Genomic DNA, 13,967 nt, shown 5'->3' on the forward strand with positions numbered 1-13,967 from the left:
TTTCTTGGAAAACTGGACACATAATTTCTTGGAATATTTCTTTGGGAACATCTATTGTCTTGGACTATTGAACACTCGAATCCTGTTCCCTGAAGTGAACCACTTTCTCCTCGGACTCCTATTTCTCCTTGAAATCTTGAATGTATTTCAGCTTTATGTTCTCTGAGAACTACTTATCTTTCTCAGACAGGAACATTGTCAGGCCCTGATACTCAGTTTGGGGTGTTTTGGGAAGTATTAGGGCCATAAGTTCTTTAAAAAATGGGTAAGTGTGCATGCGCACATGTGTTTTATTTTTGTGAGGAAATTCAAATATTCCTTAATTTCCAGGAATAATTCTTAAAGGGCACAGTTCGCTCATGTTATAAAAGTTTCTAACCATTCCATTATACACATTTCTCCAGAAGTATCTTACAAGTAATTTTCCCCCAGTCTATCAGGGACAGAGGTATTTTGAATGTGTGGCCATCACTGAGCAGGGGACTATTCTACATGTCTTCCAGTAATTTTACAAGATCTTCCTTGGGCACTGGAAACTCCATTTCTAGAATTTGGGGCCACTTACAAGGTGCCAGTGATATAATCACCACCCCAAGAGCATGAACATCCTCACACTAAAGATATGGCAGGTTAATTCTTACTTGAAGTTCCGTAGTGTGTGGGATGCAATGATTCTGCAGAGCAAGGGAAGGAAAATTCCTTTCCTTGTATTTGCTAAATGAGAAAATCACACCACCTTTGTTATATATCAATTTTATAATCTAAGTTGACCCTTAAAAATAAAATGAAAATTGTTGCAAATCCTGAATTGAAATTTATGTTTGGATTGCAAATGCAGGATTTGTACTCTTCAGAATTCCCTGATCTCTTCAGCACATTTTCCACCCAGTTTTACAAGGTTTATCCTAAATGGAACATAACAAAAAAAATGAGTTATTCAATCAAGAGAGTTAGAATCAGAGATGTATTCCAGGAAAGTGAAGTAAAAAGGTGAAAATGAAAAGAGAAGTGGCTGAAAGGAAATGCCTTGGATTCCATACCACAGAGAACGGCCTTCTGTGAACTGAAGGACCGAGGGTCCAAGAGAAGTTCAGGAGATAAAATGAGATAAACAGAGAAGCTGGTTTGAGACCTGTCAAAAAGAGACTGATTGTCTCAGGGAAATCTCGAAATCAACATTATAAAACAAGCATATGTAGTACATATTATTAACCGCAAAATAATAGAATTTCCTTAAGCTGTGAATCTGCACCTCAGTTTCCTCTCTACTCTTGACTTTATCCCTAGTACTTTATGTCTGTTATGTTAGCTATCTTTGGAAAATTTTGTCAAAGAAGGAATAATATTTTGTCTATTAAGTTCAGTTAAGTCACTCAGTAGTGTCTGACTCTTTGCAATCGCATGAACCCCAGCTACCAGGCCTCCCTGTCCATCACCAACTGCCAGAGTTCACCCAAACACAAGTCCATTGATTCAGTGATGCCATCCAACTGTCTAATCCTCTGTCGTCCCCTTCTCCTCCTGCCCTCAATCTTTCCCAGCATCAGGGTCTTTTTAAATGACTCAGCTCTTCTCATCAGGTGGCCAAAATGTTGGAGCAAGGAGAGATAGGAAAGGCTTCCTAGGTGATCAATGCAAAAAAATAGAGGAAAATCATAATGGGAAAAAATAGAAATCTTCAGGAAATTAGAGCTATCAAGGGAACATGTCATGCAAAGATGGGCACAATAAGGCACAGAAATAGTATGGGCCTGACAGAAGCAGAAGATATTAAGAGGAATTGGCAAGAATACACAGAAGAACTATAACAAAAAAGATCTTAGTGACTCTAATAGCCATGATGGTGTGATCACTCACCTAGAGCCAGACATCCTGGAGTGCATAGTCAGTGGGCCTTAGAAAGCATCACTGCAAATAAAGCTAGTGGCGGTGATGGAATTCCAGCTGAGCTCTTTCAAATCCTAAAAGATGCTGCTGCTAAAGTGCTGGTCTCAATATGCCAGCAAATTTGGAAAACTCAGCAGTGGCCACAGGACTGGAAAAGATAAGTTTTCATTCCAATTCCAAATAAAGGCAATGCCAAAAATGTTCAAACTACCACACAAATTGCACTCACCCCACAGGCTAGCAAAGTAATGCTCAAAATTCTCCAAGCCAGGCTTCATGAACCGAGACCATCCGGAGGTTCAAGCTGAATTTGTAAAAGGCAGAGAAACAAGAGATCACATTGCCACATCCATTGGATCATAGAAAAGGCAAGATAATTCCAGAAAAATATCTACTTCTGCTTCACTGACTGCACTAAAGCCTTTGACTGTGTGGATCACGGCAAATGGTGGAAAATTCTTAAGGAGATGGGAATACCAGAACACCTGACGTGTCTCCTGAGAAACCTGCATGCAGTTCAAGAGGCAACAATTAGAACAGGACATGGAACAGACTGGTTCAAAATTGAGAAAGGAGTATGTCAGGGCCTTATATTGTCACCCTGCTTATTTAACTTACAGGCAGAGTACATCAGTGAAATGCCAGGCTGGATGAAACACAAGCCAGAATCAAGATTGCCTGGAGAAATATCACTAACCTCAAATACGCAGATGACACCACCCTTATGGCACAAAGTAAAGAAGGACTAAAGAGACTCTTGATGAAAGTGAAAGAGTAGAGTGAAAAATCTGGCTTACAACTCAACATTCAGAAAATGAAGATCATGGCATCTGGTCCCATCACTTCACGGAAAATAGATGGGGAAACAGTGGAAAGTGTCAGACTTTATTTTTTTGGGCTCCAAAATCACTGCAGATGGTGACTGCAGCCATGAAATTAAAAGACGCTTACTCCTTAGAAGGAAAGTTATCACCAACCTAGACAGCATATTAAAAAGCAGAGACATTACTTTGCCAACAAAGGTCCATCAGGTCAAAGCTATGGTTTTCCCACTAGTCAAGTACAGATGTGACAGTTGGGCCATAAACAAAGCTGAGTGCCAAAGAATTGATGCTTTTAAACTGTGGTGTTGGAGAAGACTCTTGAGAGTCCCTTGCACTGAGAGGAGATGAAATCAGTCAATCCTAACGGAAATCAATCCTGAATATTCGATGGAAGGACTTGTGCTGTAACTGAAGCTTCAATACTTTGGGCAACTGATGTGAAGAAGTCACTCATTAGTTAAGATTCCAACTCCAGGAAAGATTGAAGGGAAATGACAGAGGATGAGATGGTTGGATGGCACCCGAGACTCAGTGGACATGAATTTGAGTGAGCTCCAAAAGCTAGTGAAGGACAGAGAAGCCTGATATCCTGCAGTCCATGGGATCACAAGAAGTCAGAAACTATTGAGCGACTGAACTGAACTGAAGAAGTGGTGAAGGACCTCAAAGTTGAGAAAATGAAGGCCTAGCCATTGTCCCTGCTACTGTTAAGTCACTCAGTCGTGTCCAACTCTTTGGGACCCCATAGATGACAGCCCACCAAGCTCCCCTGTCCCTGGGGTTCTCCAGGCAAGAACATTGGAGTGAAAATGTTTTCCATTGAAAAGTGAAAGGGAAGTCACTCAGTCGTGTCTGACTCTTAGTCACCCCAGGGATAGCAGCTTACCAGGCTCCTCCATCCATGGGATTTTCCAGGCAACAGTACTAGATTGGGTTTCCATTGCCTTCTCCCTCCATTGTCCCTGGAAGTCACTATTTTTTTAATCAGTTTTTTAGGGCTTCCGCAACACCCGACCCCACATGGGGTTGCTTAAGGACTTGATGCTTGGGGCTGGTGCACTGGGACGACCCAGAGGGATGGTATGGGGAGGGAGGAGGGAGGAGGGTTCAGGATGGGGAACACATGTATACCTGTGGTGGATTCATTTTGATATTTGGGAAAACTAATACAATATTTTAAAGTTTAAAAATAAAATAAAATTAAAAAAAAAAACAAAACAGTGTATTCTCTGACACATCTGGAGGCTGGAAATCAAGGCGTTGGCAGGGCCATACTCCTTTCAAAATCTCTAAAATAATTTGTCTTTATCTCTTCCAGTGCCAGGTGGCTCCTGGAAATCCTCAAATTATGTCATTGAACTTGAATCTCTGCTTCCTTACAAGACCTTTTCTGGTACATCTAAAACATCCCTCTGCTTTCTCTCATCAGGACACTGGTCAGCAGATTTAGGGTCCACTCTCTACCCTGGATGGTCTCATCATGGTACCTTCGCCATGCAGAGTCTGCACAGACTCTATTCTAAAAATAAAGTTAAAGAGATACTGGCTGTTGAGACTTAGACATAATTTGGTAAGGGGCACATTTTGGAGAAAGGGATGGCAACCCACTCCAGTATTCTTGCCTGGAGAATCCCATAGACCGAGAAGCCTGGTGGCTACAGTCCTTGTGGTCACAGAGGGTCGGACACAACTGAGTCACTAGCACAATGGGTGCATTAACTCACTACTTCATGAACAGAATGAAAGAATGCTGTCCTAAATTCAAGAGGTCTCAGATTTTTCTGGGGAAAGTAAAAACCTCAATATTTTTTCCTTGCTTTATACATAGATTACATGCAGTAGAGAAAGAAATAGTTAAAGCAAAGTTTCAGATTTGTGAGGTTTTGTCCAATGAATTCCTTTGAAGTTTTATCAAGGTTAGAATTACTGGGTCAAAGACAAATATACTTTTTAAGGATTTGAATGCATATATACAAAACATTGTAAAGTCCATTTGCTGGTTGGATCTCCTTGCAATCAAAGGAAGTCTAAAGAGTCTTCTCCTACACCACAGTTCAAAAGCATCAATTCTTCAGCATTCAGCTTTCTTCACTGTCCAACTCTCACATCCATACATGACTACTGGAAAAACTGAATTTAAGGAGAACACAGGATCCTTAAAATCAGAGAGAAATGGGTGTTCAATATAAAATCAGTGATGAGGACTGGGACTTCAGCTGTGGATTTCTATTAACATATAGAGATTAGAGAGAGTTAGTGCAGTTAGTGCTGATTGGGTTTATCCAAGGGAACTGTGGTAATCTAATCAGGAAGGGGCTTCAAGGGTCCTGATAGTCGATTTCAGATGCACTGTTTCTTCTGTTCAGAGGTGTTCTGAGTTGGCTGGACCATGGACAGCTCTGAAAGTTACAGCTGCTGACCCATCCAGAGAACGCAGAACTCCTGACTGGATGGGACTGATTTTCATACCAGCATTGAGGAGACCAAATCTACAACTTTCTGGTGAGTAAATGGTTCTGAGGAGATGGATTCATATTTCTTTCCCTCAAAAATTAAAAAGAATAATTTTAATTCAGCAGTAGCAGGCTTAAGAATTTCTTAAGCAAATGAAAAATCTAGTTCATAAGAATTATGTTATTACTTAGAATTCACTCTGAAACTATAGACTTACCTTCAAATCATTGGAATTTGTGAATGAACATGAGTAATTCTATGAACATGAGTGATTCTACGAACATGAGTGATTCCACGAACTGGAAAAACCATCATTCTGACTAGATGGACCTTTGTTGGCAAAGTAGTGTCTCTACTTTTTAATATGCAGTCTAGGTTGGTCGTAACTTTTCTTCCAAGGAGTAAGCGTCTTTTAATTTCATGGCTGGGGTCACCATCGGCAGTGATTTCGGAGCCTAGAAAAGTAAAGTCTGTCACTGTTTCCCCATCTATTTGCCATGAAGTGATGGGACCAGATGCCATGAACTTTGTTTTTTGAATGTTGAGTTTAAGCCAACTTTTTTACTCTCCTCTTTCACTTTCATCAAGAGGCTCTTTAGTTCTTTGCTTTCTGCCATAAGGGTGGTGTCATCTGGGTATCTGAGGTTATTGATATTTCTCCCAGCAATCTTGGTTCCAGCTTGTGCTTCATCTAGCACAGCGTTCCTCATGATGTAATCTGCATAGAAGTTAAATAATCAGGGTGACAGTATACAGCTTTCATGTGCTCCGTTCCCTCTTTGGAACCTGAACGTTTTAGAAGTTTTTATTTTCTCTAATAGTGAATCTGCTAATATTTAATCTTAATTTTGTGTTATAAACAATGCACCATTAATTGACTCCCTTAATTTTTATGATGATAAAATATTATATTTAAACTAATTAGAACTACTGACCTCTGCAAACTGTTTATGTGAATGCCATATATGTAATAAAAATCTCTGTGCTTTTTCAAGAGCAGTTCATCAAAATCTATGAATTATATGTATAGAGATGAAACATTTATTTTTAGCAAATCCCGTCTACTAACTACCATGAATCCTCCAAAAAGTTTAGCAATCCAGTGTATATTTTGATATATGATTTCAGCTTTGCCTGTGCACATCCATAAGTAAAAGTATATACCCACAATGATGCCAGTTATTTACCATTATTTGAAGCTATGTATCAAAATATTTCACTGATTTAGGTTTTCCAAATTATATCTTACTCTTACATGTTTCACAAGTACTAGTTTAAAAGTATATTTATATATAATTTAGGAAATAGAAGAAATCAATTTCAAGACTGTTATGAAATCTGTTATTGGTCTAATAACTAGTCATTTCAAGCTAGATATACTTTTGACCATGTTGGGTGAATCAAATTGTTCTCAACAAACAACTGTATTTTGTAAAATGCAATGTTCCTGTTTAATCACTCTAAAATCAGAATTAGATCAATCTTGGATGCCAGAGTTTGGAGCCTCTTTTCTCAAATTCCCAAACTAATCTACAATAATTATTCATATTTTTATCTATTCTATAGATAAAATATATAGAATAGATAAATTTGGATTGGAACTGAAGGGGTTTTAATGACCACTGTAAATTTGATATGTTGTTAAACCCTAGAGCTTGTGAATAAAGGTCAGAAATGATCAAAACATGGAAGGATACATATTCAAATGTCCTAGTAAACTAAAATCAAATATGGAGGGAATTTAAGGAGAATGCAAGATCCTTAAAATCAGAGAGGAATGGGTATTCAATATAAAATCAGTGATGAGGACTAAGACTTCAGTTGTGGATTCTATTAACATATAGAGATTAGAGAGAGATTTAGTGTAGTTAGTGTTGATTGGCGGAGAAGGCAATGGCAACCCACACGAGTACTCTTGCCTGGCAAATCCCATGGATGGAGGAACCTGGTAGGCTGCGGTCCATGGGGTCGCTAGGAGTAGGACACGACTGAATGACTCCACTTTCACTTTTCATTTTCATGCACTGGAGAAGGAAATGGCAACCCACTCCAGTGTTCTTGCTTGGAGTATCCCAGGGACAGGGGAGCCTGGTGGGCTGCCGACTATGAGTGACTTAGCAGCAGCAGCAGCAACAGTGTTGATTGGGTTTATCCAAGGGGACTGTGGTAATCTAATCAGGAAGGGGCCTCAAGGGTCCTGATAGTGGGATCTCAGATGCACTGTTTCTTCTGTTCAGAGATGTTCTGAGTTGCTGGACCATGGACAGCTCTGAAAGTTACAGCTGCTGACCCATCCAGAGAACACAGAACTCCTGACTGGATGGGACTGATTTTCACACCAGCATTGAGGAGACCAAATCTACAATTATCTGGTGAGTAAATGGTTCTGAGTAGATGGCTTCATATTTCTTTCCCTCAAAAATTAAAAAGAATAATTTTAATTCAGCAGTAGCAGGCTTAAGAATTTCTTAAGCAAACGAAAAATCTAGTTCATAAGAATTATGTTATTACTTAGAATTTCACTCTGAAACTATAGACTTACCTTCAAATCATTGGAATTTGTGAGTGAACATGAGTAATTCTATGAACTTATGATTCCATGATATAAAAGGAAAATATGAATTTCTTGATGGGAAGTCCTAGACAGTTTTTCCATTTAGCATGATACCTAAAATTTGAATGAGAAACTGTGCTGTAGAACATGAAGAGTAATACATTTGTAAGGAAAATTTGGAGTTTCTGCCTTTAAATTGTCCAATAGCAACCCAGACCTGATGATGGCTGTGAAAACAACATTGGTAACACACCAAATACCTGAAAGAAAAAGAAAGTCTGCACTCACTCTGATATAGAAGTGAAAACTTTTATTAACTTCAGTCATTGATTTTGAAGCACAATATATTAGATGGCTGGCTTCCCTGGTGGCTCAGGGGTAAGAAACTGCCTGCTAATGCAGGAGACACAGGTTCAATCTGTGGGTCTCAAGGGCCCCTGGAGAAGGCAATGTCAACCCACTCCAGTATTCTTGCCTGGAAAATCCCATGGACAGGAGCCTGGTGGGCTACAGTCCAAGGGCTGCAGAAGAGTCCCACAGGCCTCAGGGACTAAACAACTACAATATTAGAAGGAACTGTGTGTTAATTGATTGATGGATTTGATGAATTTGGCTGCACCAGATCTTTCTTGCACCTTGAGGGACCTTTAGATGGGACATGCAAACTCTTAGTCCCCACACGGGTACTCTGTGTCTTGGCAGGTGAACACTTTGCTGTGGAATGTGGGCTCTCATTCCCTGACGAAGGACCAAATGCTGGTCCTGTCCACTGGTAGCACAGTCTTAGACACTGCACCTCCAAGGAAGTCCCAGAACTGATCTTATTGTAACCCGGAATTTGTATGTTTCCAAACGGGAAAACTTTTCTGATAGTAGAGCAAATCTGATATGATTGGGAGTAGGTTGATGTGCTAATCAAAGAAATGGATTCCCCTTACATTAAGGTCACTTAAATTGAAGAGTGTCATTTTCAAAGAGAAGAGAAAATTCAATTGTTAGAGTTCTCAGAACTGAAAGTTGTAGTTAAACAAAGATTAATGTTATGATTAAGAGTCATTTTTATTAGAGATAGAAGGGACTGCATTTTAACAGAATAAAATAGAACACTGAACGTAAGTACCTTTGTTTAGAGTAGATTACTGTGTGTGATACACTGTGTGTGATGTGTCAATGTTTCTCAGGTTGCTCTGTCAGAGGCGGTCAGAAGACTCTTCTTGTGTGAGTGCAGGAGACACGTGCAGAGAAGGGCTTCCCCTGCCAGTGCCTGAAGTACCTGCACCTCCTCCACAGGTCAGTGTTCCTATTTGTTCATTTCTATGAGCTTCCAATGAAACATGTTTTGTCATCTTTATATCTCAGCTAAAACAGAGAGTCCCTAGCTTATTGTGAAGTAGTGAAGTGAAAGTCATTCAGTCCTGTCCAACTCTTTGCGACCACATGGGCTATCCAGTGGATGGACTTCTTTAGGCCAGAATACTGGAGTTGGTAGCCTTTCCCTTCTCCAGGGGATCTTCACAACCCCGGGATCAAACCCAGGTCTTCCGCACTGCAGGTGGATCCTTTACCAGCTGAGTCAAAAGGGAAGGGTCTTCTTGTATACAGTTGTATTTAATATGCCTTATTATAATGTCTATTGACCTCCCCAGAAATGAAATATTGACCACTTAAACTCTTTTTCAATCCTTACATACACATGTTTACCCTTCTCCTCTCTTCATCTTCCCTTTGTACTTCTATGACATGTTTCTTAGATGAATTATATCTATTACAGCTTTCTTAGATTAATTATATCAATTATCATCTCAACTGCACATTCAGTCTATGGCCATCTGGACTTTTCTTAGGAGGGAGCTATGCTCAGAATCCTAAGGAGTGTTAGTGTTCTAGAGAAGATTGCATTCACAGTAATATTGAGCAGAAAGTACAGAATTCCTGTCTACATCCTGCGCTCCCAGAATAAGCAGGCGTTTTCCCCCTGTTATCACATTGTGTCTCAGAGTGGTGTGTTTATTATGATTTAGGAACCTCCACTGACACTTCATTATCACCCAAAGTCTATGGTTTCACATTAGTGTTCACTCTTGGTGTTGCGCATTCTGTTAGTTTTCACTGATATACAGTGACAGGTATCCAGCTCTATAATATCCAGAAGGGTTAGACTGCTGAAAGTCATTTGTGATCACCTATTCATCAGTCCCATCATCCTAACTGCTGGGAAGCAAGGTTTATTTCACTGTCCTCATAATATTTCTCTTTTTTTCCCATATACTCCTTTTTCCTTGAATGTTTTATAGTTGGACTCATGAAATATATATGTTTTTCAACTTAGATTCATTCACTTAGAGATATGAATAAAAGAATACCCCATGTCTCTTACTGGCTTGATCACTCATTTCTTTTTAGAACTGAGTACTATTTCGTGGTCTTAATGTACCAGAGTTGCTTTATCCATTCATTATGGTTGTTTTCATGTTTTGTGATTATGACCAAAGTGGCTATAAAATCCCATTGCAGGTCTTTTTTTTCTTTTTTATGGATACAGGTTTTCAAATGATTTGAGCAAATACAAAGGAGCATGAGTCCTAACTTACATGGTAGGAGGATATTTAGTTTAGTAACAAATTGCCTTATTGTCTTTCAGAAGGCTTGTACTGTTTTTCATCACCTTACGAAATGAATCAAATTGCCTGATATTCCACCCTCTCAGTACTTGGTCCTTCTTTGGGATTTTGACTATTCTTGTCCATGTGCTGTGGTATCTCATTGCTATTTTAAAGCCCTGTTGCTTGTCAGGCATTTTTATTTTAAACTTCCCTTGCTATTCTCTCATCCTTTGTCCCTTGAGTGAGTCCCCAGGCTCTTGTTCATTTCTATGTAAAACCCACTGTGGTGAGACTGGGAGGCAAGTTGGGTTCAGGCCTGAGGATTTTTAATTGTGAAAAGAAGCTTCATAATGCTCAACAGGACTCTCAACTCACAGGTTGGGCTGGTTTTCATTTACGTTCTTGAGGGTAAATGAAATAACAGAAGGGATGTATCCCAAGTGGGCTGTGCTTCTCTCCTGTGTCACATAGGAGAATAACTTTCCTTTTCTTTCTCCACAGAAACAGAGGATCGCACACACTGCAGGACTTCAGAAATAACTCACCTGCTGAATCTTGAGAGTGAAGAAACAAAAATTCTGCTGAGGTGTCTGAACTGCTGGGATCAAATAAGTGTCCCAAAGACCTAGAAATGGCAATGCCTAAACTCCAAGATGACTGGCCCAAGGAAGACATTGTGCAGTTATTGGAAAGTATGGAGAAAAGCATTCCATCCAGTGATGGGCACATGTTCAAAACAACCCAGTCAGTGATGGACTGGGAAAAAGTAGCTTTTAAAGATTTTTCTGGGGAAATGTGCAAACTCAAATGGTTAGAGGTTTCCCATAAGGTGAGAAAGTTTCGCACGCTGAAAGAATTAGTCCTGGAAGCTAAGGAAAATGTTAGCAATCCTTCCAAAAAAAACACAAGAAAACACCAGAAAACACAAGAAACATGCTTATTTGTTCCAGAAGTCCCTGACAGCTTACCGGCACATTTCCCAAGTGATGCGACCCCAGTACATCCAAAAACACCCCAAGATAAGCAACCAGGAGCTGACCAAGGTTCTGTCTGAGGAACACAGGAAGGTGCCTGAGCAGCTGAGGGTGAAACACAGTCAGGATCTTGAGAAAGAGACAAAGGATATTAGGGAGAAAATAGCTCTGTTCAGAGCACAGCACCCTGATCTAGTCCCAAACCCTGAGAAATCTGGTGTCCCTCGAAGAAGTGAAATGAAAGTGCCAGAGAAGCTTCAGGAGAATGTTCAAAAAGTGAAGTCTCCCCTAGAAAAGAGTTTACCCATGCAGTGGAAATTCCACGGAGAGCCCAAGAAGCCCCCGATGAATGGCTATCACAAGTTCCACCAGGATCTCTGGTCGAGCAGGGAGCTGAAAGTGGTGCCCCCGAGGGAGCGCATGGTGGAGATCAGTAGACGCTGGCAGCGGGTCCCCCAGGACCAGAAGGAGCTTTATAAGAAGCAGGCGGAGGGACTGCAGACACAGTACAAGGTGGACCTTGATCTCTGGGTCAGGACTCTGTCTCCTGAAGAATATACTGCTTACAGAGAGGCGACCTGTGCTAAGCGTAAGAACACGAGCATGACGGGGGGCCCGAACCCCAAGATTAGAAGGATGGGTCTGCAGTCCCCATCATCAGGGAATCTGCAAGGAAGGCTTAGAGAGGACCTGGGGCTTCAGTCTGCAGAGTTAGCATCATCAGACACGACTGGAGAACATTCTTCTGCCTCAGGGAGATCAGAGGAAAACGAGGAAGAGGAGGAAGGCAGCCGCTCCTCAGCCCCCAGTGAGGATGAAGATGGAGATTCTGAGCCGGAGGACCGCGACTCCAGCTCATCGTCCTCAGCGGACTCCTCTGACTCGGATTCCAACTGAGTTTAGTTCACAACCTGGAGGGACAGAACTTTCAGCAAAAGTCCATGGGCTCGTCTCTCCATGCTTTTTCATTGCCTTCCTTCTTTCCCTCCCTCTTCATACAAAGTGAGACCTCTTGGAAAGAAGGCATCTTGAGCTGTAATTTCTAGCTTTTCCATCCACTCCATGTTCACCCTGAGAGAAAGTCAATGCAATGACGCCTCGTGGAATAAACCCTGAGCTGACTGGGCTGTGGGGCCCCCTGGACTAGACTGAGCTCCCTGAACTGGAAAGGCTTGCTCTCCTCACCCTCTGCCTGCCAGACATGTGAGTGGATCCAGGGGTCGGTGAGCCCCTTCTCTGTGACCTTGTCCCTCAGGACTCAGGCAGTGATCTGGGGAGGGAAGATCTGATTGACTGAAGTGGGAGACTTGCCTTAAAGAAAGCTGTCAGGCCCTGATGTCTCTGGCCCTTCTCTCTGAGCTGAGGAGCTGGCCCTTCCTTTCCTTGGAAGTGGGGCCAGCACGTGGGCAGCAGCATTTCCATGTGTGTGTGCATCCCTGTTAACTGTCCATGAGATTTTGTCAATGATCAAAATCTCAAAATTAAAAATGTGTAACCCCTCCACCTGAATTAGGTTTTCCTTAAAACCAGCCTCTTTTGACCCAGTGCCCTGAGTTTTCAGGCCATGTCTGAATTTCTACAGGTTTCTGCCCCAACCCCTTCCTCCTGCTCTAGGTTACAAGTGAATCATGTTTTTACCATACACTCAAATTGTATTATGTTATGACTTGTATGGTTTGAGTGTCAGTATTTTAATTCACAGATACTAAACTCTTTGGGAATTCATTTATCACTATGACACATTTCTATTATTTTGGTTTATTGATGTATTTGAATCTAATGCCATCTCATTAAACTTTTTTTCCTAAACTTTCCTGGCTATTTTTCATTCTCATGGACAATTAGTATCACACAATTATTGTTCTTGTATATGAAAAGTGTTGAATTTGGAGACTTCCTCTTCATCCATGATGTCTTAATGGGGCATTTTATTCCTCATGAATATACAGTTGGGGAACTACTGTAGAGCACATGGAACTCTGCTCAATTTTGTGTGGCAGCCAGGATGGGAGGGAAGTGTGGGGAAGGATGGGCACAGGTATATTCATGGCCAAGCCCCTTTGCTCTTTACCTGAAATTACCACAATATTAAAACTTCTCTCTCTCTCTTTTCACAGATTAATTTACTTATTTTTCATGGATCTTGGTCTTCTTGCAGTGCAGGACACATTTCCAGTTAGGGGGAGCTGGGGCAACTCAGTGCTCCAGCTTCTCCTTGGGGTGGTTTCCCTGGGTTTGGAGCAGGGCCCTAGAGCAGTGGCTTAGTAGTTGTGACACGTGGGCTTTGGTGCTCCAGGGCCTGTGAGATCTTCTGGGACCAGGAATCAAACCCATGTCCCCTGCATGGGAAGGCAGATTCTTAACCCTTGGACCAACAGGGAAGACCTACCACAGAATTATAACTGTCTATACTGCAATACAAAATAAAAACTGTTTAAAGAAACAGGCAGGAAAATACACACATGAGATGAATATAGGCTAAAATTCTGAATTTTCTAATAGAAGAATACAACATTGGTTAAAATACTAAAATATCTTTTTATCTGTTGCTTCACCTATACATGAACTGGGAATAAACCTCCAGTCTTATAGGATCTAATTTAAGATTAAGATTTAGTGCTTCCAAAATGACTTGCTCACAGTTCATTCACGTCCACAAAATGTTAAGTGG

The 13,967-nt window shown here is 41.0% G+C and overlaps 1 protein-coding gene and 1 long non-coding RNA gene across 2 annotated transcripts; one reads left to right on the top strand and one right to left on the bottom strand.

The window, feature by feature from the left end:
- Nucleotides 1–1,925: 1,925 nt before the first annotated feature.
- Nucleotides 1,926–7,391, bottom strand: LOC147342609 (uncharacterized). The gene is made up of 3 exons (XR_015157403.1): nucleotides 5,383–7,391; nucleotides 2,117–2,191; nucleotides 1,926–2,035 (listed from the first exon to the last, which is right to left on the bottom strand). It is a non-coding gene; the product is annotated as an uncharacterized LOC147342609 (long non-coding RNA).
- Nucleotides 3,983–13,320, top strand: LOC147342610 (upstream-binding factor 1-like protein 1). The gene is given in 5 exon segments (XM_086383213.1): nucleotides 3,983–5,213; nucleotides 7,403–7,537; nucleotides 8,901–9,009; nucleotides 10,824–11,220; nucleotides 11,222–13,320. Coding segments are annotated over 2 exon segments (1,239 nt in total). The 5' UTR covers nucleotides 3,983–5,213; nucleotides 7,403–7,537; nucleotides 8,901–9,009; nucleotides 10,824–10,953; the 3' UTR covers nucleotides 12,194–13,320.
- The last annotated feature ends 647 nt before the right edge of the window (nucleotides 13,321–13,967 follow it).

Source organism: Bos grunniens, chromosome 29 (genome assembly GCF_055505025.1).
Source record: "Bos grunniens cultivar Pamir isolate PY7600 chromosome 29, Bosgru_T2T1.0, whole genome shotgun sequence".
In the NCBI taxonomy this organism is placed as follows: Eukaryota; Metazoa; Chordata; class Mammalia; order Artiodactyla; family Bovidae; genus Bos; species Bos grunniens.